General features: G+C 43.8%; 7 protein-coding genes across 8 annotated transcripts; 4 read left to right on the top strand and 3 right to left on the bottom strand.

Annotated features, from left to right (window-relative positions):
* The first annotated feature begins 1,940 nt into the window (after window positions 1-1,940).
* On the top strand, window positions 1,941-5,448 carry LOC111079383 (integrator complex subunit 8). The gene is given in 7 exon segments (XM_022374555.2): window positions 1,941-2,118; window positions 2,178-2,582; window positions 2,649-3,674; window positions 3,741-4,605; window positions 4,665-5,127; window positions 5,187-5,282; window positions 5,284-5,448. Coding segments are annotated over 7 exon segments (2,994 nt in total). The 5' UTR covers window positions 1,941-2,003; the 3' UTR covers window positions 5,308-5,448.
* LOC111079386 (flap endonuclease 1) lies at window positions 5,376-6,785 on the bottom strand. Its single transcript, XM_022374560.2, has 2 exons — window positions 6,604-6,785; window positions 5,376-6,538 (listed from the first exon to the last, which is right to left on the bottom strand). The coding sequence occupies exons 1-2, from the start codon at window positions 6,683-6,685 to the stop codon at window positions 5,460-5,462; spliced, it is 1,161 nt and encodes a 386-aa protein (XP_022230252.1). The 5' UTR covers window positions 6,686-6,785; the 3' UTR covers window positions 5,376-5,459.
* A 259-nt stretch (window positions 6,786-7,044) lies between these two features.
* On the top strand, window positions 7,045-11,411 carry LOC111079385 (protein DEK). 2 transcript variants are annotated; one of them, XM_022374557.2, is made up of 11 exons: window positions 7,045-7,140; window positions 7,602-7,854; window positions 8,489-8,988; window positions 9,052-9,466; window positions 9,533-9,633; window positions 9,694-9,873; window positions 9,935-10,126; window positions 10,197-10,281; window positions 10,352-10,476; window positions 10,550-10,702; window positions 10,759-11,411. In XM_022374557.2, exons 1-11 carry the CDS (start codon window positions 7,138-7,140, stop codon window positions 10,771-10,773), a joined length of 2,022 nt encoding a protein of 673 aa, XP_022230249.1. In that variant the 5' UTR covers window positions 7,045-7,137; the 3' UTR covers window positions 10,774-11,411. The 2 variants fall into 2 exon arrangements, with proteins under 2 accessions (XP_022230249.1, XP_022230251.1); XM_022374559.2 differs by lacking the exon at window positions 7,045-7,140 and adding an exon at window positions 7,451-7,520.
* Window positions 11,412-15,666: 4,255 nt separating this feature from the next.
* Window positions 15,667-19,232, bottom strand: LOC111079384 (far upstream element-binding protein 3). Its single transcript, XM_041593098.1, has 7 exons — window positions 18,884-19,232; window positions 17,643-18,791; window positions 17,422-17,571; window positions 16,830-17,356; window positions 16,516-16,768; window positions 15,971-16,439; window positions 15,667-15,720 (listed from the first exon to the last, which is right to left on the bottom strand). The coding sequence occupies exons 1-6, from the start codon at window positions 18,962-18,964 to the stop codon at window positions 16,089-16,091; spliced, it is 2,511 nt and encodes an 836-aa protein (XP_041449032.1). The 5' UTR covers window positions 18,965-19,232; the 3' UTR covers window positions 15,667-15,720; window positions 15,971-16,088.
* A 1,408-nt stretch (window positions 19,233-20,640) lies between these two features.
* LOC111079382 lies at window positions 20,641-21,592 on the bottom strand. The gene is made up of 4 exons (XM_022374554.2): window positions 21,328-21,592; window positions 21,107-21,262; window positions 20,869-21,039; window positions 20,641-20,802 (listed from the first exon to the last, which is right to left on the bottom strand). Exons 1-4 carry the CDS (start codon window positions 21,385-21,387, stop codon window positions 20,641-20,643), a joined length of 549 nt encoding a protein of 182 aa, XP_022230246.1. The 5' UTR covers window positions 21,388-21,592.
* Window positions 21,593-22,129: 537 nt separating this feature from the next.
* Window positions 22,130-23,044, top strand: LOC111079387 (probable elongation factor 1-beta). Its single transcript, XM_022374561.2, has 2 exons — window positions 22,130-22,293; window positions 22,402-23,044. Exons 1-2 carry the CDS (start codon window positions 22,214-22,216, stop codon window positions 22,988-22,990), a joined length of 669 nt encoding a protein of 222 aa, XP_022230253.2. The 5' UTR covers window positions 22,130-22,213; the 3' UTR covers window positions 22,991-23,044.
* A 184-nt stretch (window positions 23,045-23,228) lies between these two features.
* LOC111079388 (lysozyme) lies at window positions 23,229-25,583 on the top strand. The gene is made up of 3 exons (XM_022374562.2): window positions 23,229-23,407; window positions 24,983-25,153; window positions 25,225-25,583. The coding sequence occupies exons 1-3, from the start codon at window positions 23,326-23,328 to the stop codon at window positions 25,455-25,457; spliced, it is 486 nt and encodes a 161-aa protein (XP_022230254.1). The 5' UTR covers window positions 23,229-23,325; the 3' UTR covers window positions 25,458-25,583.
* Window positions 25,584-26,582: the final 999 nt, after the last annotated feature.

Consider the following 26,582-nt stretch of genomic DNA (forward strand, 5'->3'; position numbering starts at 1 on the left):
GCTTGAAGGTCCCCTACCAGCACTCAGGGAAACCATGAATGAGATTTCTTAAATTCAACAACAATACCAAAATATATACATATGTACATACATATGTATGTATGTATGTATGAAATTCACCGAACTATGTTTCTGGGGGGAGCTGTTCAAGGCGAAAGTTAATTTTAGCCAGGGCCAGCGAAAGGTTTTTCTTCTTCGAAGGCAATTTATTATTCAAATTTATGGCGATATTAACACGAAAATTGAAATAACACTTTTACGCATTTGACATTTTTATTGGCCACCCCCATACCCCATAACCCCGGCAACAGCGCCACCCCTCTCCGCAAGAGTGCCGCAAGAACAACGAAACAGATGATAAAAAAGATTTGTACCAATTCCGATGCGAAGAAGACATTTAAAATTAAGTCTCAAGTCACCTCGACGCGACGCTGCCCCGAGTGCGCCTAATTTATTGCATAATTATAGGAAAATGCCGAGACAACAAAGTAAAAAGATTATCGCACGTCTTGACCCCAAGAATTAAATAATATATGCTTATACTTATTTCGAAATTTAATTCGGTTGAATCTGTCTGTTTTCTAGAAACATTTTACCAACTCTAAAAAAATATTGAACGTAAGCAGATGAAAAATTCCATAGACACACACACACACAGACATACACACTCAATGGCAGTCCTATTGGAAATTGGAAACATGTAATTTGCATAAAATCACCTGATTGAACGTTAAATATTTTTAAGATTCAGATTATAATATAGAGAGATGAAATGCTCATAAAGTTCACGATCAGGCGGCACTAAAAAGAGACAACAATAAAAATGGGAGTAGTCGGAGAAGCAAACAAAACACTGAACGAAATCGGTGTGTACCATAAATGCCAGCTATCAAGAAGGGGTCCCCCATATCTTTCCAATTTCTTGCCGTGCAGATGGAGCGCAGGGGGAGAGAGAGGACGGACTGTTAGCCCAACTTATGGAGCACCTTGCCTTAAGTCCGGCAAACATATTTGCATAAATTAACCAAATGCCCAGCTATTTTACATTTTTAACGAACCACAGAAAATATATTATGCAAATTGAAATGATTGGGTACTCTACCTCTACTCCCCTTTGATCACTTAACGTTTGTTGTTTGTTGTTTCTTTTTCAATTTCTTTATCGATTTATGTGCAAAGGGATATAAATTAGAATTTTATGACATTTATAGGAGGCGGACGGACCGAAAATGTGTCAGTCATGTAAGCATAAATAAAAGAAATTATAATTAATTAATTTTTGTCGCTGCTGCTGAAAGCTGTGGGATATATTCCTCCTCTTTACCTAATAGCGTTTGGCCTTGAATCGCATTAGTTAGAAAGAGACCACAATACAAGTGCTTTTAACACTTCCGTTTCCGTTACAACAAAACAACCAACCGATAGATATCTACAAATTGAAGTGTTGCAAAACGACGGACGGCAGCGATAGTTGAAAATGATAAGGTATTTTTCGGTATATTTCTGAGTGTATACTTAGGTTGACCGCTTACGGCATATTATATACGTTTCGGAGTATTTTGACTGTTCTAAGTATATTTACGGTATATCTGTATATAAAAGTATATAAAATCAATTCATCAATCCATATTTGAAGGTATATTAAAGTGCTTTTTAAAACTACCGCCGAACTTCATTTAGCGCACCAAAAATACCGAAATTGTTCCTTGGAGCAACGCTCTCTCAACTCATTTCTGGTGAAATATATCGTGGGAATATTTTTTTGTACCTAAAGAGGAAGGATGGATCTACAAAAAGAATATACAAACAGTATTATATTCCTCGGCTTAATTGAAGGTTTTTTACTGTTTAAATAAAGGGGGTTTATGTGGGCTAAGCCCTTTTTATTCTTTGGTATGTTTACGGTATGAAAATTACAAGGTATATTTCGGTATATTTCTGGTCACACTGCTACAAAGCTTGCTTCATTTTTGTTTTGACTTTAAAATTTGGCAGAAAACAGAATGGATGATCCGCTCAAACCCAAGCCGGTGCCACTGGCGGCCGAGACGGTCTTATGGTTTGAATTCCTGCTCGATCCGCACAAGATAACGCAGCACCTGCAGCGCACACATCCCGGTAAGCAGCAAAGGTCCCACTTGTGGAGCTCTGGTGACACAGCTAACGTTTTTTAACAGAGCCGAGCGCCTTGGAGTTGATCATGCAGTTCATCAGCGTGACGCCGGACACGTCGGCAACGTCTGTGGTGACGCCTGGAAGCGACCTGCAAAACCTGCCGGGCGCCACTGTGGGAGGAGCAGTCAATTCCCCCACGCCCGCTGCGTCGGCGGCTCTCAATGTCTCACCGCTGGAACAGCAGCAGCAGCAGTGGCCAGGGGAGAATGGCCTGGAACTCACCAGGAAGCAGTTGGCCCTGAAAATTCTCGAATTGAAGGTTGCCACATGGCTGCGGTGGGACCTAGACATGCTGGAGAAGAACCTGCCCGTGCTAATGCAGCTGGCCTTGCTGCGTGATCTCTGCACCATTAGCTATGGCCGCAATCTGAGCATTCCCCTTGCCAGTGACTTTGATTTGAAAATATGTAAGTCCCATGGAAAAACTGAAGCGAAAAGAGTTTGGATAATCTTTACCTTTGTATGTCCCTTAGCCGGCTCTGGGAACGAGCGTGCTGCGCGGTTTGCCCTCACCATATATCATCGCCTACTGCTGCGGCTGCAGCTCGTTAAGGAGAGTGCTCCCTTCAGATTCCAGCCGATCGATCAGCTGCAACAGTTCCTGGAGTCGCCGACGCAACCTTCCATTGAGTATCTGCAGCAGCTGTGCACATCCAGCAAGCCCTTCTATGTGTTCCACTACGACAGCTTTGTGACCCTACATTGCGATGATCTCAGCACCGGCCAGAACTACGACATTATGCATCTGATCAGCCCCCAGGAGCTGCGTGCCCAACTCAACTACGAGCTGGCCCACTATTACCTGTACACCAAACAGTATGTGCTGGCGAGGGAGTCGGCTGCCGCCTGCAACAACAACCTGCAGGCGATATCTCCGCAAACCACCCTCTACTTCTGCCACATTCGGCCCGTGGAGCTGGAGGGGCTGCTGCTCGCGTGCGGAATCAGCGCTCAGAATCATACTCTGATGGAGCGTTTCCATCAATCGCTGCTGAACAACTATGCGGAGATTCTGACCATTCTGCGGCTGGATAACCTGGCACGCGAAATTCCACTGGTCAGTCGACGCAATCTGGAGCTGGACATTGAGGGCGCCATCTCTACGGGACAGCTCAAGGAGTCGGCACAACTTCAGCTGCAGGTGGCTGCCCTCAATATGGTGCGAAATATCTTCGAATGGGGCAGCATATTTGGCAGCGTGGAGTACTTTGAGAAGTATCGCGAGCTGGACTATCTGCCGCCCCTTGTGGAGGCCCTCACAGAGGTGCTGCCCCACTGCAACAAGGCGGAACAGTCGGCCCTCAAGCATTTCCTCATCGACTGCATGCTCCACCAGGCACAGCCACCGCAGTCCAAACAACTGCTACAGGTCGTGCGGGATTTGGATATCTTCACGGTCGAGGAGCTGGAAGATTTGGACGATCAGATGCTGCAGGCAGCACCTCCCGTGCCCAACAACTCTCTGGCCTCGCTCACCGACTGGATGTGCCACTCCAAAAGTATGTGGCAATCGATATCGCTAATGCTCCTCGCATTTATAATCCTTTTTGTGTGTTTCTGTGCAGGCACTCGTGTGGACGTGGCTGCCCTGGAGCGGCAACTGATCAGCTGTTCGAATGCCAACACCGTGAGGATTCTGCTGGTGAAGCTGTGTGGTACGGCGCCGGAAAAACCGCTGTGGTCCATAAATCCCAGCTGGGATGTGCCCCAGCCGCTAAAGGCAATGGTCATGGCGATGCCAGTGAGCTTCCTGCAGGATTTCAGCTATGTGCTGCTCGGTAAGGCGCGGGAACTGGCGCTGAGGGGCGACTACATTGAGGCCGTGTCAATGTTGAGTGTGTTAAAGTCTGAGACGCAGCGCCAGGAGATAGCCGGCAATACCCAGCTGATGTGCAAGCTGCTCACGTGGGAGATTCTGCATATCCAAATAACGCAGTCCCTGGAGGAGTGGCACCAGAAACCGCTCGACCTACAGTCGCTGGGATCCCGATGCAAGCAGTGTCTCAGTGTACTCCAGGCGGGCGATTCCATAGTGCCTCGGCCGGAAATACTCGAAAGTTGTGCCGTTATGCTGCTCAATCTGACAGATTTCCCGCCACTCCTCTACCTGGACAAGAGGACGGGTCCGCTCGAACTACCTCTAGCCTTTGCAGCCACCTTCATCGAAATGGAGAAGATGAAGACCACCAAGAAGGTGTCTCGCGATGCGTGGGAGCTTATGGTGAGCATGTTCCTCAATGTGCCCAAGCGATCAACGCCATCTAGTGGCGGTAGCAGCTCTCTCCAGACATTCTTGCAACGTGTTCGACACCAGAATATCTTTGGTCTGGCCATCTCCATGCTGGGCAAGCTGCACAACATACTCAAGGATGATCCCAACAACGATCTGAGCTGTGAATACATGCACCTCTGGCCCACCAGCGTTAACAAGTGAGTTCATGCATCATAAAGGTACAATCTCTAAGTGAAATTTGTCGCAATCCTCTCAGCCCCATTAGCTTTAGCCTGCGCAGTGTTTGCGAGACGCTTCAGTGGCTGCTGTCCGAGGCTCTGACATACTATCCGCAGACCATTTCGTGGCTAAAAATGAAGGGTGATCTGGACCTGGCCATCGGCAACAATGAATCAGCCATGCGGTGCTACGTAAATGCCTTGGTGACCGGAACGGACTACTGCACGATACCGTTGCAGCGCAATGTGGCGGATGACTATGTTATACGCAAGATGATTCGCTGTGCCGCCAATTTGGGCTGTCATATGCAGGCAACCGTCCTGTGTCAGTTTCTCGAGGAGATCGACTATGGGATTGTGTTTAAAAATCTTAGCGAAAAGTCTTCAAACTTCACCGATGCGATGGACTCGTACTACAGCTGCATATGGGACACTACGCTGCTGGAGTTTATTGTCAATCTGCATGCGAAGCGAGGCGAGCACAGTCGAAAACTGGAGGCGGTAAGTGCCAATCCCCCCGATCCTATAGAGGCACTCACACTTCTACTCTCTTTACACAGATCTCCATGATGGGCACTTTGGAGCTAAATGCCAATAACAACGAGGAAATCAAACGAGAAAGCGCCATGGTGCGGAAGTCACGCTTTATTCGCGCCCTTGGCCAAACAGTATTTGCTGTAGTCCCCCTCCACATCCACACCCACACCCACATCCCAACCTCATACAAAGACCAACTAGAAATAAACTCAGATTGATGTAGTTTTATATTAATTGTAGGCTTTAAATATGGTTAAGTTAATATTAAAGAAATTGTACGTTTTATACGAGAACAACTATTTGGGTCTCCTGCCACGTGCGGCACCGCCGCTGGTTTTAGCCTTCTTGTTGTTGGCACTCTTCTTGGCCTCCTCGGCCTTGCGCTTGGCTGCATTCACGGCATTCGGTGTGCTGGGCAATGTCTTAAAGAAGCTATCCAGTCGCACTTGGGTCTGGGCATGCTTGGACTTGAACAGCTTTTTGGCACCGTTGCGCACACGCTCCTCGCTGAATTGCCTGTCTCCGCAGAGGAACTTGACCAGTCCCTCCTCGTCGGGTTCCGTCCACTTGAGATCAATGGCAGAGGCATCGGCCACCTCTGGCTCAATGAAGAGCTCACGCGCCACTTTGTAGTTCCAGTTCTCGGGCACCGTGTACTTGCTGGTGTCCAGGTTATCCAGTATGGTCTCAATATCCCTATAGTTGTTGATCAGCTCTATGGCTCGCTTGGGGCCGATGCCCTTGATGCTCTCGCAGTAGTCGCAGCCCAGGAGGATGCAGAGATCGATGAACTCGCGATTGTTGACCTCCAGACCCTCGAGCAGCTTGTCGTAGCTAAACTCCTTGACGGGCATCTTGCGCGCCTCGCTATACGTGAGATACCTGAGCAGCTTTGTTGACCCAAATGTCAGCGCATCCATATCCTCCGTCGCCGTGGCATACACCTTTCCAGCCTTGACGAGAGCGGCACATTGTGCCTCGGCCTCACAGGGAGCGTCTACATACGGCACCCCCATCAGGGACAGCAGCTCCTTGGCTTCGCGGGCATGATCTTTGGTCACTCGAACCAGACGACGATTGAATTTCTCGATCTCCGCATCATCGCCGGCATCGGTGGCTGCCTTCAAGGCCTTCTCCGCCTCCTCGCGGCGCTCGGCACGCTTGGCCAATTCCCCAGACTTCAAATCTGGCGGCTTGCCATCAAACACATACACTGGCTTGATGCCGTTGTCCAGCAGTCTGATGGTGCGATAGAACATGCCCATTAAATGGGACGTGGGTTCTCCGTTGACAGTCGCCAGCTGAGCTCCCTCCGACCGTACTGCTATCAAGAACTGGTACAGGCACATACTGGCATCGATGGCCACCTTGCGACCTACAAAGTGCAGTATAGGATCAGGATTAAAACCGAGTTCTTTGTTCCACCACACTCAGACTCACCGAAGAAATGCTTCATTTCACTTTCACGTATGGCCTGGGGAGCCAGATCGGCTATGAGCTTTGATAAGCCCAAAATTCCCATGGCAAGTCTGTTCTTACTGAATCGCGTGTACGTTAATAGATGTGTATGGTTTATAAAAAGGTCACGCCGGTTTACAAATTAGTTTTGCCTGCAAAACACGCGCGCTTTTTTTTTTTGGCGACAAGCCACTATCGATACAGTATCGATGCGGCGATGACCATCGGTGTTTTCGATAGTGAAAAGCGAAATTTGTGGGAAAAGTTTTAGATCTATATAAGTTAAACAAAAAACGGCACTCTCCAAACAGAAATTATTAGCTATTAAGATCAGTAAGTACATATTTTAAAATATATAACATAATATTTCAATATATCATATCGCGATAAAACAGCATCCTCTTTCCCATTTGGTATTTTTTAGGCACTATTGCGTGCGATGCGATACCATCGTGACACCTCTAGTGAATGTGAATGTGTGTCGGCTGACGGAAAAATATAGAAACCATTAGAAATATGGTACGTAAAATTGCGAAAATAGTTTTAAAACAAAGTTTAAAGTGTGTGCCAAGGACGCGCATTAAAAACGGCTTGTTCGCAAATGTGTTTTAGTGTTAATAGAGCGCAACAAATATTGGCTCCAGAGAGGATGCGGATTGTCCGACTATCGTTCTCTCCCCGCTCATTTTATTTGTATAAACATGGCGTCGTTGTGGCCTGTGCCTAGGTTTCAGTGTGTGGGAGTGAGACAACGAGTGCGTGCGCGCCTCATAGATTTGCAATGTTGTTTTTCAATTTCTATCTCCTCTCCCTCTCACTCTCTCTCGCGCTAGTCGTGTGGAAGACACGCATACACAAGCTCTCGAACTCATTCCGAATAAAACGCACTAAATCGAATGGTAGATGGCACTCGCCGCCAAAAATTAACAAGTGAAATTAAAATGTGACTTCGTATCTTTTTCCACTCTTTCTATTGCCAGGATGCTAACAAAGCGGCAGACACGGCGGCCAAAGAGAATGCCGCCGATAAGGAAATCGAGTCGAAGGCAGTGGAGAATGCAGCGGCGGCCACCGAGGACCGCGATGAGGAGTCCAAAGGAGCCGAACAGGGGTCCGATGCAACGACACCCGCTCCCGACGACGACGGGGCCTCCGCCACCACCGCTGATGACGTCGCTGATAAAAAGCCCAAAGGAGACACAGCGGCAGCCCCCACCCCCGACTCGGATGCAGGTAAATAAAAGCCACGCGCACACAACGACAACCTGCCTATGTAGCAAATGTCGTATCAATAGTGTTCGTTGGTGTTGGTGAAGAAAGAGCGAGAAAAACAAAAATCATAAAATGAATTTTGCGCGCGTTTCGCAACGCGGCGAAATGGATTCATTTTCATCTGTCCCCAACAGAGAGTGTCTGGTAGGGGGGCCCATGTGCTCGCCGGCCCGCATAAATATGTGTGTGCGTGTTCCTATTGGCTCTCTGCTGCTTGTTTTCCGAGTTTACGTATGGCGCTGTCGTCTAAACTGCTCGGCGTACTTTCTTGTCGATATGATGATCCATGGTTCGAACCCCACAAAAAAAGAGGTGGCGCGCGGTGGAAAGAAATCTCCACACGGGAGAGTAAAAGATAATTTTCGTTTTCCTTGGCTATTGTTCATGCTAATCCTTTCCAATGGGGTTTTGCGTAGTAAAGGCCGAGGTATAGCAACGTGTTCAGTATTCATAGTTCCTTGCGCTCCTAAATGAAGTTAGCTCTGGACTTCCCAAGGCTGAAGACATTTTTCTTTTGCAGCAGTTAATTTCTTTTCTTTGATTTAAAGAAATTTCCAATCAATTTTCATCCTTTTTTTTCCATTTGCTTATGCAGACGCATCGGACAAAACGGAGGTATCGCCTGCTCCGGTGAAGAAAGTTAGCACAAACAGCAGCAAGGATGCAAAGAAGGAGGATGCGAAACAGGAGAATGAGGAGGGAAACGAAGACGATGTCGATGGCGATGGCCAAGAGAATGAGGGGGAGGACGACGAGGACAAGGGTAGCGATGAGGAGAGCGACAGGACCAGCAAACCTGCTGCAGATGAAAAGCACAAAAGTAGTGACGCCACGGATGGGGCAAAGGGAAAGACAGTTGCGGGAGCTGAAAAATCGGCCCCAACCAAGAAAACATTGTCCAAGCCTAAAAATGGTAAGGTGGAGAAAGAAGATGACGAGGACGAGGAAGCAGAAGATGCTGACGAGGACGATGGTCTGGATGAGAACAATGAGGTAGCTGAGGACGATGAGAATGTCGTGGCCTTGGCAGAGATCGATCGCATAAATGAGAACATCAACAAGACTCGTGTCGACGGACTACAGACCCTACATGCGGTGAGTGGAAGAAAATTCCCTTTCGAAAACAATTTATTAAACTTGAAATTGATTCTGTTTTAGCTCTGCTTTGGGGCGCAAGGCAAAAACAATGTTGTAAAGAAAAATCTGAGATCCTTTGCTGGGTTCGAGTTTGCCAAGGACTCGACAGAATATAACAAGAAACTCGAAGCCATCAAGAAGGTGGACAACAAAGGGCTGCGCAGCATTTGCGAGATACTTACATTGGATCGCAAAGGCAGCAAGAATGAAATCGTAATGCGAGTGCTCAAATTTCTCATGGAGCCCGACGAATCGCTGTGCTTAGAGCAGGGCGATGAAGATGAGGAGGAGCCAGATGAGGACGACCTGGACGAAGAAGAGGAAGAGGTCAGCGAGGATGACAAGAAACGTAAGAGCAGTAAGTCGGGTGCTTCCGGCGGCAGAGGCTCGGCCAGAAATTCTACCGGACGTCCACGGCGATCGACGGCAGGCAAAAGTAAGACAGAAAAAAACATTAGTTCGAGAGATCCTTAACCCTGACCTTTGTGGCGTTTTCTTTCAGAAATGTCTGCATACGTTGACTTTTCTAGCTCTGAGGAGAGCGAGCACAAAGTTACGGTAGTCAAGCGGAAACGCAACGATGACTCAGAGTCGGGCTCAGACGTAAGTAATGCAGCGTATGATGCCAAGATTTGTTTCTACAATTTCTACCCTCAATTGCAGTACAATCCTTCTGCAAACTCAGACTCGGATGCCGGTCGTGGCGGTGGTGCTGGTGCAGGAAAAGCTGGTCGCAACGCGTCTGTTCGTGGCAGCCGGGGTCGTCCCGCGCGCAAAAGTCGGCGAAGAAACTCGGACTCTGAGGAAGAAGAAGAGTCTGAACTCTCTGATGCTGACAGCGATGTAAGTCTATCCCTTGAACCCTTTCCAAATCAGGTGCTTGAACCACGGATCTTTCGAACAGGTGCCGAAGCGCAAGCGCGGAGCAGTAACTGGCAAGCGTGGACGACCGGCAGTAGCTGCCGTGGCTGGACGACGGGGACGTGGACGGGGAGCAGCTGCTCGTAAACGCAAAGATTCTGACAGCGAGGACGATGAAATTTCCGAAGATGAAGAGGAGGAGGAGCTGTCCGAGTTTGGCAGCGACCAAAGTGAGGTAAGCATCAAAACTGACATGGTGAACGGGTCCAAAGAGCGGGAAAGGTAATCACATCTCCATTTTGCAGGATTTACGCCCCAAGAAGAGTAGGAAGCCAACCACGCCTGCGAGAAATAGCAAAGCTAATAATAAGTCAAAACCAGCTGGAAAGGGTAAGTTCACACAAGCACCTTTTGAGCCACTAGTTCCTTTTTAACCTGCCTCTTTCTCCTTGGTATCCAGCCGATGGTCGACCAAAAAAATCAAAGAAAGAATCGTCCGAGGAAGAGGATGATGATTTAGATGACAAAGATGAGTCCGACGAGGACGAGCCGCTAACCAAAAAGGGCAAAATGGCATTCCCAACGGTGAGTAGTCGCTAGCTCTCGCCTTATTGCCAGTTTGATCTTGAATCGTGTGCATACCAACTTTTTATTGCAGGATGAGCAAATACGCGGCTATGTCAAAGAAATTTTGGATAAAGCAAATTTGGAGGAGATTACCATGAAAACAGTTTGCAAGCAAGTCTATGCGAAATATCCAGAATTTGATCTAACAGACAAGAAAGACTTCATTAAGGCCACAGTAAAAGCGGTAAGCCATCCATCAGTGATCAGTTATTCGGTATAATCACATTCCCTATTCGACAGTTAATTGCGACATAAAACGAAGACGGGGGCCATCTTCAAGCCGGAGGAAGGGCCAGGTCCTGTAAACAAACAAAGCAAAATAAAACAAACAGCGGCAGAAAAGTAACCTTTGCCACCCTTTGAGAGCTGTTTCAACACCATCCAACGTTCGGCGTAGTTCAAGAAAAGTAACTCTAGTTCTCCTATAAGTATATGATGATGATTTGTGCTCGTACAGCTATCTGAAGTTAATCTTAAACTCTACGACAGAGGCACTCGCATAATGTCGTCGTCGCCTGTCCACTCTTATATATATTCATGTGTATATATAACTTCTAATTTGTCCCAGAAAGAGACGCTCCCACGCATTAACTTTCATTTAATTTCTTTAATGGCTAAATGTTATCTTGACAGCTCTGCAAAATGTGTGTAAATTATGCAAAAGAAAAAGGAGAAATTTGTATAAAAAAATCAGTTTAAAAACGTACTAAATGTAGCTATTTTGATTGACATTCAAAACAAAAAATTATGTATTCTAAATTAAGGCAAGATAATAAACAAACAAAAAAGAAGAAAGTAAAGCGAAAGAAGAAGTCAAAATAAATAACCAAAATTCACACACTGGCAGCAGTACAAAAAAATAATAACGAATGAAGGAATTAAGCCACTTACAAGTAAATGGAAGAAGACTTAAAATTTTAATTATTGCAAAACATTTTGGAAATGTAAAAAATATAACTTTGGGCGAGTAAATTTAGTTTTAAGACGCAAAAGCACACAGACGGCAGAGGAGCGAGTGATTTGAATGATACATTATTGACGATCCCAGCGGAAGTTTCGGTCACTTGTTTGGACAGTACCCCCATACCCCGCACACTCAAAATCCTATTCAGATCAAGTGTTTCACCCTTAGTAGTTGAGCACTCAAAGGAAGGTAGGAAGAGATACATAGGTTTCTCGGCAACAAAACGCAAATGGGAACACGCTCACACACGGATGAGTACATCAAATAAATGAATGAGAGAGTTAAATATTATAAATATTTATAAATGTAAACAAGGCGGAGTAGATGTATGTTAATTTTAAAACAAAAAGGCAGTACACAACACAAATGGATATCAAGCAAACAAGTTTAATTATTGTCGAGAGAAAACGTAAAGAACAAATTCAAAATATATATATATATATCTATAACATCAGCATCTCAATGTATGTTTTCTTCTAGTAAACTCGCAAATAAATAGCAGAAAGAAAATCCAAAATAAACACACAAAAAAAAGGAATCGATGTATGTTGAATTGCCCAATCTATTATACTGATACGCACTGTACTATGTATGTATGTATGCATGTCGTGTAGTTTAAGAGTTTACAATACGCCTAGTCGCAAAAGGAGGATGTAACTGTATGGCTGACGAATCCAGTTGAAATGGATGGATGGATGGATGGATCGAGCAGGCACTAAGCTCATATATGCATATACATATTCTGTTGTTCTAACTTTAAATGTTTCGTTGCGAAATGCTTAATGGATGAGATGAACAAGAAATGATATATGTATGTACATATATATCAGTAATAAAATGCGAGAAGTTAAGTAAAAGAAAATGTGGTGTGATATAACTAATGTTGGGAGGCGATGGGGTATGCATTTACGGTAAGTTATGTTTCCCCTGGCAAACCTACATACATGAATTCCATTAAAAAATTTGATATCGTTTCGTGTTTTTTAGATGGTGAAATTTATTTGAGTAAATTGGAATAGTTTTCAATATTGATGACATTTAATTGGGTATATACGATTTACGGTCTATATTGCAAGTTGAAAATTAGGCTAATATCGATCAGACTCTGACCAGGTGAATACACGAAGATCACGCAGACAGGGCTGTAAATTGCAGATAGTATTTCATGATTCAGTTATATATGTGTTATCGAAAGATATGGATATATCAAAAAATGTTATTAAAAAAAAACATACAAAAAAAAAATTATATATATATAGATGTACCAATTTGTGGTAAAAAGAATACGATACGATTTAATATATCTATATGCATATGTTAATATGAGTAATAGAAAGGGAGAAATGGACTTTTTTATTCTCAATTGGCCCTGCAAATAGATCAAAGCACGTAATTTAAATCAAATATAAAGAAATATATATATACATATATCAATTTCAAAAATATCATTTGATTGCAAAATAAACGGCTTGACATTGGATCCAAAAAAATGCTCAACGTAAGTGGGTTTTAAAATGGACGTCTACGGATAGATGGACCATACTTACCTCTCTGCAGGAGATCGGACAGGAGGGGCATCAAAGCAAATGACACCGTTGCTGAAACTATAAGAGGACAAACGACTTCCCGATCTCACATAGAACAGGGCTAGGCCAATCTTAACTATCAGAATTTAATATATATCACAAATTTTGAGAGATGCCTTTTATCGATACTATTCGATCGCTTCCTAATCCTAGAGCTGTGCCAAACTGAGAGGAGTTGTTAGACAATATTATAGTATAAAAATGAATCAATATAGATATATATATATGTAGATATAGATGGGCTTTGGAGGCAATGTAATCCGAATATATAGCAAACAAATGATACCTTGAAACGATATACATAATATATATAGTCAGTACCGAATCATACTAGTATCTGTTTGTGTTCATGATCGACTGAGGTCTACTCTGGGTAGGGAGCACTGCACTGCACTGTTTGGTATATCGGATATCGTCGCAGTTGCTATGAAAATATATAGAAATATATATATATATGTAAAGTTTACACACAAAAATAGATGTCTATGTATATATATCATCATCATAATCAAATATCAATATTATAAAAAGTGCATTTCGATAAGGCAATTGTAGGTATGTATCCATAATTGTAAAAATCGTTTTCCAATATATGTATGTATATCAAGGCATACCCCGATCGTGGCAATCAATCAATCAATCGACTAGGAAAAGTTAAAGTCTGTCCTGAGCCTGTTCCCCCAGATATCCTCCAACGCCAAGAGACCACAAACAGCGCCTCTGAAAATACGCTCGAGAAACGATTTTCAATTATGGCAATAGGCAAATAGTAAAAAATAACAAACATTAAAGTCAATAGAAACGCAATGGGGCATAGAGCACTATACGAGTATAAGTGCTAAATGCTTAGAATAAATTTATATATGTGGGATATATGTATATATATATATTATATATGGTATTATATTAAAAGTTTATTCATTGTCTCGTCGGCTGCGGGCAGATCAGCATTCAGCTCTGAGACTGCCCTGCCGGCCAACGTTTACAAATTGTTGGTTCATCTGCTGTTGCAACATTCAGATGGTATATGTGTATTGGGGAGACGTAAAACTTAGTTTAGATTATTCAAAGTAATGTTTAAATATTATGGTAGACCAACGTTCGTTCATATGGATAAGTTTTATCATTGTTAGATTTGCATATATATGTATATGTAAGTTTTGTATATCAATATGTTTTATATAGACAGTAACAAGAACACACGATCTTACCAAGCTTGACACTTTTACAATTTAATATTTCGTATCTGTTCATGTTCTATAAGAGAGAGAGTGTGAAGGTTCGGGAGTTTTGCTTTTGGATTTCTGTTATGAACTGGCTTGAAGAATGGCCCCTTCTGAAAGTACATATATGTTGGCATATCTATATGTATATATAATATAGGGTGGCATATGATAATATATGTAAATATTGAAATATATGGTGTGATATTATTCCTTGTACCTTGGGAAATGAGTTGTTTTTGTTGTTGTTGTTTAAAGAAAATATTGAAAATAATTTCACCAGTTAAGATATCCTATATATAGTACAGAAAAATAGAGTACCAAATCAAGTCTAATTGTATTGAAATCTGGGTTGGGTTGATCGTAAGGCTATTAAGTATGTAGTATGTATATCTTCTCCACAAACTGAAAGGTGAAAGTTATATATTGTACGAGTATGTGTATTGTTATTATCAGATCAATTCGGTTTCAATAGATGCACAAGAATCACTCCACTTAACTCCACTCAACTCCACTGGACTTTCAGAATCCCTCAGCCACATTACAGAAATCTTATACAGTGTACATTTTAGAAATTGAAAGTCTTACCAGATCACCAGATATCGAACATCGTTTATATGATTGGATATATGTGTAGTATGTATAGGTATTGCTTAGAACGGGTTTTTGTAATATGTAACACTAAGGCTAAGTACGAGAGATATATGTTCATGTATCAAAAACGGTCATCATTTATGAGCTACATTCGATATATAGTACTAATCAATATATGTAAGTATCGTAAGTATGGATGCATATTAATATAATTCTATATATTTCAGTTATTATTGAAATTTGAGAATTCTCAAATATGTTGTCTTTCGATTGTATTAAAAACGCTCCCTCAACACTCTCCACTGTCGCTCGCACATTTCATTTCGCTTGACGAGGAAAGAAATTATGTTCCAGATATATATATGTATATGCAGAATAGATAGATGTCACCAATAACGTATTGGCTTGGTTTGGCTTGGTTCTACTGTGTGTGTTTGTTGTGTGGCTCAGTGCTATTGAACATGGACAGCAGAGGCAATATCTTTTCTTTCAGTTAGGTTTATATATAAATACAAATATAAAAGTAGGGTTCGGTTTTCAGGGTGGATTACTTATGTACTAATGGAGAAATCATAGGGAATATCAGATAATAGACAGTGTTAATATATTAATTTACAAATTATGCAAAGTGCGACGCCACAAGCTGAATGATTTTTGTTTGATTGATGATCTTATCCGGTCTCCCCTCGCTTCACTGCTCTGCTCTTCTCTGCTCATCTCGTCGCATCCCTTCACTCTCTGTTGTTGCGGTTAAAACTTTTACTCTTATGTTTTGTTTTTGTTTTGCTAGCTTGTGGGGGATAAAAGACATAGGACATAGTAGAACAATAGATCACTGCAAAGAGTTGTACGCATGGTAAACGAGATTTGGTTAGGATATCACATAGTGTAGGCATAAATTGTACTAGTCGTACGTATACATAAAAAGTTGAGGATAGGTCTGATCACTAAAATGAAGCAGGCAATTAAAGCAGAAAGGTAAAGCAAATATATGTACGTAAAGCAATCATTTAAGGGCAGCTTTTCAGCTGAACACGGAATAAATGTTTCGTCTATCAACTACTGGGATTACAGTTGTCACTCACCCAATTCAAGGCACCTGCCACACCCTTTAGTGCAGTAATTTCCACTCCAGCTACAGCTCCCACCTCTGACTTCCATTCCCAGTTCTTTCGCCTCGCCACATCACATCCCAAAACGTTATCAATGCTTGTCATTTTTATGCGGCTTCTGTTGCTGTTGCTGCTGTTGTCCCGGCGCACCCGGGTAGCCGCCATAGCCGCCACCCGGATATCCACCGGGATAACCAGCGGGCGGACCACCGCCAGGCTGCGGTGGTGCTTGTGGCTGACCCGCAGCCGCAGCAGCGTAATACTGTGAATATTGTGCATATTGGCTAGGAGTCATACCTTGGGCATAGCCCCCGGCTGCTGCAGCAGCGGCTGCTGCTGCCGCCGCTGGATTGGGCTGCTGCTGTTGGCCGGGATTGGGGCCGCCTTGGCTGGGATTGGGCGCATTGCTTTGGCCAACAGCAGGTCCACCGTTCTGTGATTGCTGCAAACCATCGAAAGTATCCCAAAACGAGAATTTAGAGATTGTTTCCACAACCGGATTGTTTCTTCCCACTCACCTTGTTCTTCAATGTCTTCTCGATTGCCTCTGCCTCCTCGTGCTTGCCCACACTGCGGTAGTATTCCGCCCACTGTGCGCTGTAGTCAGCGCTGTTGCCGCCGGATGCCTGCTGCTGTGCTTGCTGCGGCACTTGCTGTTGCTGCTGTTGTGGCTGCTGCGGCACCTGCTGCCCGGGCCCAGGTGCACCGCCTCCTTGCTTGGCCTTCATCTGTTGTTCGATCAACTCAGCCTCGCGATGGCAGCCCATTTGCCTGGGAATTGATTGATTATTTAGACCGATGTGTATGGATGAGACGGGCTGCAAATTCTTACTTATAGTACTCGATCCACTGGGCCGAGTAGTCCTGGCCAGCGTTTGCACCGGCTCCACCAGGACCACCGCCCTGATTGGCAGTCATTGCCATTTGTTGCTGTTGCTGGGCCGCTGGATCCCATCCCTGCTGTCCATAGGGACCCCAGGGTTGTTGCTGCTGCTGGTACGCTGCTGCAGCGGCGGCATTTGGATCACCGCCTTGCATTGGATTGGGTCCACCATAGCCGCCCTGCTGCTGACCATGATGGGAATTGCTGGGTCCACCTCCTGAGCCGTTTCCACCACCTCCGCCTCCTCCACCACCGCCGCCGCCACCACCACCGATGGGCTTGCGGGCAATGACAGTCAGCTCCATGTTGATCTTCTCTGAAATCATTTGACGTGCCGACTCCACCTGGTCGGTGGTGCCCTTGGACTTGAACAGCTTTTCGTTGGGCGGATTGCTGGCATTGCGATCCATTTCAGTATGGGCTCCGGATTGCTGATTGATCAGCTTGATCGTCTCACCCCCACGTCCAATCACAATCTGCAATAGAAACATTTAGGTTAGGAGGTGAAAGAGGCCCAGAATTAGGTTCGTTCTAAACCTACACCGCATTTGGATGCCGGCACCATGAAAGTGATCTCCTCACGACCGCCCTGGGCATGATTCACGCCGTAGCCATATCCGTAATTGGAGTTGCCTTCGCCCCCACTTTGGGAGCCACCTCCGTTGCCGTTGCGGTTGAGGCCATTTCGTTGCTGTCGAGTGAAATGGCAAAAGGTCAGTGAACCCAATGTTCGATTAGTGTCTGGTCTCTAGTGCTACTTACCATCACGTTTTCAATCAGTCCATCGATGGTCCGCTTGGCGTCCTCGACCTGTTGGCGGGTGCCCTGGATGACACAGCGTCTATCGCCCATCTCATCGTTTTTTCCCTGAATGAACTGCAGCTTGCAGCCGCATTCAGTTTGAATCTTTCGGATCATGTCACCTCCCTTGCCAATGACGACGCCGACGGCAATCTTGGGCACAAAGACCTCTACGCTCTCGCCGCCATTGCCATTATTGAAGTTGTTGTAGCCGAGGCCGGGCCCTCCACCACCACCGCTACCTCCTCCACCACCACCCCCGCGTCCACCCTGCTGCTGAGCTAGAGCGTCCTTCTGTGCGATGAGATCCAAGACCATCTGCTTGGCATGCTCGATCTTCTGCGGATCGCCGGAAATGCGCAGAGGTTTGATGACCTCCTGATTGGGTCCGTCTTGGATGATAATCATCTTGGCTCCCGTCTTCTCCTGCAGCTGTTTGATTGTGTCGCCACCCTTGCCAATGACCAGGCCCACCTTGGCACCGGGTATCATGATTTCTTGGTAGGGCGAATAGCCACTGGGGCCCGGAGGCGGCATGTTGATGGTGAGAAGTACCTCCACGGTTCCGCCACCACCGCGGCTGGCCATCTGCTGGATCATGTCGCGACCCTTCGACACAGTGTCCCGCTGGCCGCGCAACGTAATGACTCGCTCCTGTTCCGGCATCAGCTGTACCTTGGCCCCCGACTCGGCCTGGATATGGGTGATGGTGTCGTTGCTGCCACGTCCCATAAAGGCATTGGCTATGGATTCGGGTATGCGGATTTGCTCCTCGCACGTTGTTCCGGCCGATGCCGCCAGGCGAGCGGCCACTGCAGCTGCCTGGGCAATGGCTTGCGTAATATTTGCCCCGCCCTGACCGGATCCCCCTCCCCCACCACCTCCACCGCCACCACTGCTGCTGCTCATGTTCGAATTATTGTTGTGGCCGTAGTCCGGACTGCCAAAGGAGCGTTTGCACTCTGGTCCGCTGTCGCCGTCGTCGTTGTGCCTCTTGAAGTTGTTGCCCGCACCGGGTCCCGGCCCTCCCCCACCAGATGGTGGTGATGGTCCTGCTCCAGGTCCTCCTGGACCGCCTGCCTGCTGGCTGGGTTGGATCTTAGCCGCTATCTGGAAGCGAAAGGCAGCCACACACAAACGTGTGTACAGAAATACATATGTACATAAAATGCTCCCTCGTTTTCGCGTGTTCTTCTTCTTACCTGCTTGGCACGCTGTATCGCCTGAGCCAACGCCTGGGATTGACTGATACTCTGTCCTTGCTGCGGTTGAAATTCACTCATTTCAATTAAATTTACCAACTCAACTTCGTTCCCACTATCGTTAGCTTGTAGTTATGGGAATCTTGATTTTTTTGTCTTCGTCGGTCTTGAAAATTCAATAACCAATTAAGCGATTTTGCAAAACGCCGCTAGCAATGTATTAGCGATTATTAACCAGCCACTAAACCAGTTATCTTTGAGTTTAAGTTCAGTTTAAGTGTTTTTAATAGCTTTTTCACGTTTTAAGCAGTGTTTTTTTCAATTTTTTTAATAGGTTTTTTCACTTTGAAAATGCTAGTTTTTTCTTTTCTTATCGCCAGTGTGACCGTGGATTTTTCGATAAACTATACCGTCAGACCCTTAATAATATACCAAAATATACCTTGTCACCATCAAAATATACCATAAATATACTGTCGGATGCGTTAATATTCCTCGATTTTGATGTTCGGCTTAATATGACTAGCTAGTTAGCCCTCTAAGCCCTAAGCAAATAATTTTATTCCATTTCTGAAAAAATTTTGTTCAGGATTGGTTAGTTTTTAGAACTCTTTTTCATTGGATTGTTTACATAATGAGGTTCAAACAAAAACGGCCATACGTGTACGAAATTGTTGCTTGTCAACCAAGTTGCATACGCATAGTATGTACTTTCGTATACCGTATTTCTTTAAAATATATGCTTTTATATACCAAAACATTACTTTCCTTTATTGGAGATCATATATAAGAGATTTGAAAATTTGAATACTGTAATTTCATGGTACTTACGATAGTACTATTGACGATTAGGTTTTCTAAATTATAAATTCTCTTAGAATTTCAATAAACTTGTGCACAAGTTAAACTTTTTAAAAAAATCCAAATGTATTAATTTTAAGATCTTTCAATCTTTCTTTATACCGTTGTCAGGAGACCTTATCACCATACCTCCTCCTGTTTGCCCTTACATTTATGACGGTTTGGATGCATATTTAGCACCATTAATGCAGAAAAAATCAACAAGAACGGGAATAACAAACAAACGTGGTTCCAATGGACTGTTGGCTAAATAAAAGGACGGGGCCTGGGCTCAGTCATCAACAGTTGCTTCCTGCACAGCGCACTCAATCCTCGAAATTCTCCAAGAACCATCCTCAAATCAACAATCAAGATGCGTCTGATCCTTCTGGCAGTCATCGGCATCCTCTGTCTGGCCTTCATCCATGGCCAAGATGTTTTGAACGGCGAGGAACGAGTAAATCTCCTGGACGAGGCTGATCAAGGATCCGCCCATGCCGTCAACGGTGATCGTGAGGCCCGCAGTCATCATTACGATGCTCATCATTACGATCCTCATCGTGATCCTCATTACGATCCTCATCATGATCATCATTACGATCCCCATCATGATCCCCATCATGGTCATTATGTCCACTAAGATCGCTGGTCCCATCGCTGAAAATTGTGTATACATATATCAGTAAATAAAATAAAATTGCTTAAAGGAAATTACTACAGAGTGTATACATAGATATTTTACTGACAATCTAAAATTGACATAATTGTTGTTTGGATGGAATCGCTCAAGATCTCTATCCTATATCGTTTGAGTATACCTGACACTCATAGGGATATATTGAAACAAACAGAGGTGTTTATTACTACATAGAATAAGGTACATACATATGTACATAACAATCTATGATCTATGATATTCAAATCAAAGATACATAAAACTTGAAAATAACCATCTTGTTGTGGATGTTGTCTGGAGACCAGTGGCTTTCCAACAAATAGTCACCCTCCGGGAAGGGCAGAAGCGCTGTAATTCGATGATTGACAAAGTCTATAGACATCTTATCCAAAATAAGAACATTCTGAAAGGAAAGAAAATATACATATGTACATATATGCATGTGATAGGGGGATACGTGTTAACAAACATCATTAATGGGGCACGAATGGTTCAGATTCGAGTAGTCGGTAATGAAAGCATAAAAGTAAGCAGCTACGGGATTGGATTTCGGATTCTTGACAAATTTGCAGGCATCGAGCGTTATGTTGTAAAGGAATGGCTTGTATCCACTGGATCGTTTGTACAAAGCGAAATTAACCTGTAACGTCAGAGAAGATCGCTTATGAATTACTCTATTATTACTTTAATGTTATTTGTATGCATACCCAGAGCTTGGTAATTGGAGGTTTCCATACGTTAACTTTCACGGACATATATTTGTAGCTCCGGTTGATTGACTTCAGATAGCAGTCTTCAATTCTGCAGTATCTCTCATCCAGGCAATTGCATTTGATGTTTGTAAACTCCACCCTTGAGGTGATCTTGCACATTATTTCAATGCCATTAGAAACAAGAAGGTTTGGTTTTAAAATGTATAGACACTTACCCCTACGAATAAATATAGCATCACAATGAGTTTTGCCTGGGTGTTCATCATTCCGCGCATACTCGTATGTATTATGTATATTGAAGAACAACATGTACTAACATGGTTTGGCTAGACTTCTGATAAAGCTTTTATCGTAAATGACCAACTAATGATTGTTGGCTACTATTTGGCATTTCAAATTAAGTCATTATAATTATTGTGTGTTTAAAAGTAGATCTTGTTTATACAATCAATATTTAAACGCTCGACCGATCATGAGTGCCTTCAAAAGCTTTTCATTACAGATATAATTGTTCTTTTGTGTATTCTTTTGCTAAGTGAAAAGGAAATCCGGATTCTGGACCTTAAAGAGTTATTGTAAAGCCTCTGTTAAAGCTCAGGTTATATATTCTACACATGTCTCGCAGGAGTTGCTGAAAGTTGTTAAATTATAGTTTGTATTTTGCCAAATTTCAACAAAACACTTTGAATGATTCAACACAGAGAATCTGTTCAAAATGCATAGGAATATAGTTATTAACAACAATATATTAGCTATAAATCTTTCGGATTGGAAACCGTTCATGCATATGTACAGCTGCTGCACCCAAACAATGAGGCTCAGAAACTGCTAAAATATTCAATCAATATTTGGTTTATTGCTTTCTATTGATCTTAAAAAGATCATTCAAAAGTCTTGACTCGGTCAATCCACTGCCAATATTTTAGGGCTGCATCGCTATATATTATGAAAATGAGAAGGTATATTTGTGTATATACTTGAGGGTTAGATGGTATATTTTGAGGATAAAACCGCTGTCACACTCTTTTTCGAATTTCCGACGTACGTGCACGCACGGGCATTTTTACTGTTAAACGTGAATTCAGCTACAAATCAACTAAAATGGCTTTCGGTGATGTGAAGACCCCACAGGGATTGAAGGAGTTGAACAACTTCCTGGCCAACAGCAGCTATATTAGCGGGTAAGTACTCGGCACGCGGCGGTAGACAGTGAGGTTATGTAGAAACCGCACACGTCGGCTAAATAATTTTGCGTACCATGACGCTCATGCAATTGTTTTCCGCCACAGCTACACACCCAGCAAGGCCGATTTGTCTGTCTTCGATGCCCTGGGCAAGGCTCCAGCTGGAGACAACGCCCATGTTGCACGGTGGTACCGCCACATTGCTTCCTTTGAGGCCGGAGAGCGTTCTGCCTGGACTGGCGCTCCCCTGCCCCAATTGGCTGGTGGCAAACCCACAGTGGCTGCTCCGGCCAAGCCAGCTGCTGACGACGATGATGATGTCGATCTATTCGGCTCCGACGATGAGGAGGACGCTGAGGCCGAGCGCATCAAGCAGGAGCGTGTTGCTGCCTACGCCGCCAAGAAATCGAAGAAACCCGCCCTCATTGCCAAGTCGTCGGTGCTGCTTGATGTCAAGCCATGGGATGATGAGACCGACATGAAGGAGATGGAGGCCAATGTCCGCACCATCGTAATGGATGGTCTGCTGTGGGGCGCATCCAAATTGGTGCCCGTCGGCTATGGCATCAACAAGCTGCAGATCATGTGCGTCATTGAGGACGAGAAGGTGTCCATCGATCTGCTGCAGGAGAAGCTTGAGGAGTTCGAGGACTTTGTGCAGTCCGTCGATATTGCTGCCTTCAACAAGATCTAAACTGAGATTCTTACTATTTTTCAATAAATCCAAGCAAAAGCAAAGCAACTAAAAGTTTATAATGTCTGTATTATTTCTTTGATATGATAGTGTATATTCGTCAAAGAGCTAGTAATAGTATGTGTGTGTGTCTCTCTCTTGATGCAAAGCTCTCTCTTTGTTAAGTTCTCAGCGTGAGTCTTTTGTCCGGATGTAGGCGACTCGGACTACAAAACTGTGAAGCACAGCCCGCTGCAAGCTCACTTGTTTGTTGAGCGCGAAAGCGTTCGTTCCTCTTTATTGTGCTATTCATTTTACGCAAATCTTTTTCGGACAATTTCGAACAACTGCTAATAATGGCTGCCAACAAATTGTGCTGCACTTTGGCGTTTGGCGCTCTATTGTGCCTGGGACTGGTGGCTCTTATTCAAGCGCAGGGTGAGTCAAATATATATTTTAACCGGAATTGTATCACATTTAAAGATGAGCTTCTATTCTGGTCGTTGTTTTCGGTTCGATTTTGTTACCCATTTAGTGTAGTTTTGTAGATACCTGCTCGTCTCGGGTGCGGGATTCGTGCATTTCATTAACATTAATTAGCAAATGTATAAATATTTGATTCTTCTTTATCTTTTGTTCTGTGCCAAGACATGTTTCGTTCTTAGAGGGTTTTCTCAGCTCTACTATATGCATTGTCCCACAAGTCTGTTCGCATTTGCATAAGACAAGTATCTGGATGTTGACAAATGTTCATAAATACTGCGGAGCTTGGAGTCGTATGCGAGCTTAGCGCATCCATCATTAGCAAACGAGCCGGGCCGTTGACTGCGGTGGTTTCAATAACACACGGCATTGCCATTGAAATTACTTCCGATTTTGATATCACCATTACATTAGACGGAAATTTATTTACTTGAAAAATGTCTTAATAACTGCAACGTGTTTTGTACAATTATTCCAGGGTGAGCTCATAGGATATGTATTCGATTAAATAATTAATTGCATAAGTAGCTGATTAAATCGGAAAGAAAACCATTTGCACTGTGGACTTTCCATGAAAAAGGATGTACAATGTGTAAATGAAATGTTACCCAAATTACTGGGTGCCAACGGATTCGCATTAATGCAATTTAGCAAACAATTACTTAGATCGGAATAACCTGAAAAGTCCCACCTTCGTGATGTGACAATATTGTATGTTCCCGGTCAAATGACGTTTCTGCTTGAGTGTGTGTGTGTGTGTGTGTTATCTCTGGGGCTTGGAAATTCCCAATTTTTATATAATCCCGAGTGATTTTGATTATAATAATTTTATTCTCTGGAGGCTATTTTGAATCTTGACCCAATTTCTACAACTTTCAAGACTACATATACATATTTTGCATAGTTCAGTGAACCCAGAGATTACGTGGGTGAATGAAGATGATTGATGGGGTGTGTGTTCTCGCATAGAGAACTTGGCACATGCTTACAACCTCCTCCGCTTTTCGTGGAAAAATAAATAATGTAAATTGCAAAAACAACAGGTTCTGTACTGGTCTTGATAACACCGAAATATTGACTCATCTTCGCCTACGGGCTGGCTGGCAGACTACTGGATCCATAGAGATGCCTCAATGTTGCCATTGAAAGTTGCAAAACTAGTTCGGCAGTGTCTTAAACTGCCAAGATACGGGGGATACTCAGGTTCATGGGCGTACAACCATCGGAATTGTTTATTTTTATTTTTTCACGTTCTTCCAATAATCCAAAATGTATTATAAATGTGTTTATATATTTTTGAAATTTTATGAGGCTGAAATTCGAACGATCTTGGTTCAAAATCATTCTCAAGCATCGCACAATGCCCTGAATAAAGCGATGACATGGGTGGGGTAAAAATGTGATTTGCTTGTAGCACAATTCGAGTTTTATTTTTTGTTTTGTTTACTCTGTTTACGTGGCTCCCCTCCGGTGCTTAATCGCGTACCCGATCTCAAACTAATTCGTCTGCCTTCTGCCCCCCCAATACAGATAAGCCGGTGACGGATGTGTGCCTGGGCTGCATTTGCGAGGCCATCAGCGGATGCAATCAGACGCGATTCTGCGGCGGCGGCGTCTGCGGCCTGTTTCGCATCACCTGGGCCTACTGGTCGGATGGAGGCAAGCTGACCTTGGGTAACGAGAGCCCCCAGTCTGAAGATGGTAAGCCGCACGTTCGCCGCACTTTCACATCGTCGTTCTACCATTGACAACTTGTTTAAACTGCTTTGCAGCCTATGCCAACTGCGTGAACGATCCCTACTGTGCGGCCAACACCATCCAGAACTACATGACCAAGTTTGGGCAGGACTGCAACAAAGATGGGGCCATCGACTGCTACGACTATGGTGCCATCCACAAGTTGGGGGGCTATGGCTGCGGTGGGGAGCTGGCTTATCAGTACCAAACCAGTCTGCAGACCTGCCTGAACTCATTCCAGCAATTGGACGTTCGCTCCGGACCATGAGCTGGCCCTTACGCATCAAATAATTAACGATAACTAATATATAAAATAATAATTTATGGCAATGCATTTGAATTGGAGTTAGATTGTGAAATCGAGATTGATATTAAAACGATATTATGGTAAATGAAAACGTGTGGTTTAAGCGAGAGATATTTTATTGTAATCGAAGCAGATTTGAATAACCGTTGACACTGGCGCCAGTCAGCGGTAATAAACGGAAGCATGCCCACGAATTCGTCGGCAGGTGTCTCTGTCGCGACTTCTATTTGCTACATTCTACTGCACTTATTTGGGAATTCCCATTAGAGGTGGAAAAACATCTATGCTACTATCGATTCATCGATGTTTTTAAAATTTTGATAAGTATCGAGTGTTTTTTTGGCGAAACATCGATGTTTTGTTTTTATGTTTTTGTCGTCTATGAAAGAAAAACCTAAAGAGAGAAGAAGATCAAGCTCAAATGGTTACATTTTTAGATGAATACAGACGGCATGTAACTTAAAGCTAGAGCCCAAAAATAGTTGTGCGTCCAGGCAACATCCTACGGGGTAACGATATATCTCCGGGCGACATATATTCTGTAATTACTTTTTATAGCAGGATACATGTCGCTAAATTCTGGGCGGAGATATGACGCCAAACTCCGCGAGGAGATATGTATGTCGTTTCAAAATCTCCTTGCGGAGATATGTCGTTAGGGCCTGCCAGGAGATATGTCGCCCTGAGATATGTCGCTATGCCCATCCTACGAGTCAGAGAGGATGTTCAGCAAGGATGGGCAAATTATTTCCGATCGTCGTAGTCGCCTTAAGCCGGAAGTGGTGCACCAATTATTATTTCTCAACAAGAATCAAGACTTTTTTTAAGATATAATCTGGTAAATATACTTTTATATATATATATATATATATATATATATATTTTTGTGAATGGATTTAGGAACTCTTGATCTCAAACGAAATAAAACTGTTATTATGTATAATTTTAATCATGTTCTTGCAGTTTACTATGTATTTTTGATATTTTTTATCTTGCAAAACATCGATATTTCATCGATGTTTTTCACTAAAACATCGAAAACATCGATGTCTCCAAACATCGATGTTTTTCCACCTCTAATTCCCA

This window comes from Drosophila obscura, unplaced genomic scaffold, assembly GCF_018151105.1.
Source record: "Drosophila obscura isolate BZ-5 IFL unplaced genomic scaffold, ASM1815110v1 contig_186, whole genome shotgun sequence".
Taxonomy (NCBI): Eukaryota; Metazoa; Arthropoda; class Insecta; order Diptera; family Drosophilidae; genus Drosophila; species Drosophila obscura.

What these genes read in the sequence shown, in the direction of transcription:
- LOC111079386 (XM_022374560.2), bottom strand. Translation starts at nt 6,685, where the DNA reads ATGGGAATTTTGGGCTTATCAAAGCTCATAGCCGATCTGGCTCCCCAG. An exon ending in TGAAATGAAGCATTTCTTCG is followed by an intron (nt 6,539 to 6,603) that starts GTGAGTCTGAGT and finishes TGCACTTTGTAG; the next exon opens with GTCGCAAGGTGGCCATCGAT.
- LOC111079385 (XM_022374557.2), top strand. An exon ending in TCTCTGATGCTGACAGCGAT is followed by an intron (nt 9,874 to 9,934) that starts GTAAGTCTATCC and finishes TCTTTCGAACAG; the next exon opens with GTGCCGAAGCGCAAGCGCGG. An exon ending in GTCAAAACCAGCTGGAAAGG is followed by an intron (nt 10,282 to 10,351) that starts GTAAGTTCACAC and finishes CTTGGTATCCAG; the next exon opens with CCGATGGTCGACCAAAAAAA.
- LOC111079384 (XM_041593098.1), bottom strand. Translation starts at nt 18,964, where the DNA reads ATGAGTGAATTTCAACCGCAGCAAGGACAGAGTATCAGTCAATCCCAG. An exon ending in CGATACAGCGTGCCAAGCAG is followed by an intron (nt 18,792 to 18,883) that starts GTAAGAAGAAGA and finishes TTTCGCTTCCAG; the next exon opens with ATAGCGGCTAAGATCCAACC. An exon ending in TGCCGGCATCCAAATGCGGT is followed by an intron (nt 17,357 to 17,421) that starts GTAGGTTTAGAA and finishes TTTCTATTGCAG; the next exon opens with ATTGTGATTGGACGTGGGGG.
- LOC111079382 (XM_022374554.2), bottom strand. Translation starts at nt 21,387, where the DNA reads ATGCGCGGAATGATGAACACCCAGGCAAAACTCATTGTGATGCTATAT. An exon ending in CTCCAATTACCAAGCTCTGG is followed by an intron (nt 21,040 to 21,106) that starts GTATGCATACAA and finishes CTGACGTTACAG; the next exon opens with GTTAATTTCGCTTTGTACAA. An exon ending in ATTCGTGCCCCATTAATGAT is followed by an intron (nt 20,803 to 20,868) that starts GTTTGTTAACAC and finishes CTTTCCTTTCAG; the next exon opens with AATGTTCTTATTTTGGATAA.
- LOC111079387 (XM_022374561.2), top strand. Translation starts at nt 22,214, where the DNA reads ATGGCTTTCGGTGATGTGAAGACCCCACAGGGATTGAAGGAGTTGAAC. An exon ending in AACAGCAGCTATATTAGCGG is followed by an intron (nt 22,294 to 22,401) that starts GTAAGTACTCGG and finishes TTTCCGCCACAG; the next exon opens with CTACACACCCAGCAAGGCCG.
- LOC111079388 (XM_022374562.2), top strand. Translation starts at nt 23,326, where the DNA reads ATGGCTGCCAACAAATTGTGCTGCACTTTGGCGTTTGGCGCTCTATTG. An exon ending in GGCTCTTATTCAAGCGCAGG is followed by an intron (nt 23,408 to 24,982) that starts GTGAGTCAAATA and finishes CCCCCAATACAG; the next exon opens with ATAAGCCGGTGACGGATGTG. An exon ending in GAGCCCCCAGTCTGAAGATG is followed by an intron (nt 25,154 to 25,224) that starts GTAAGCCGCACG and finishes ACTGCTTTGCAG; the next exon opens with CCTATGCCAACTGCGTGAAC.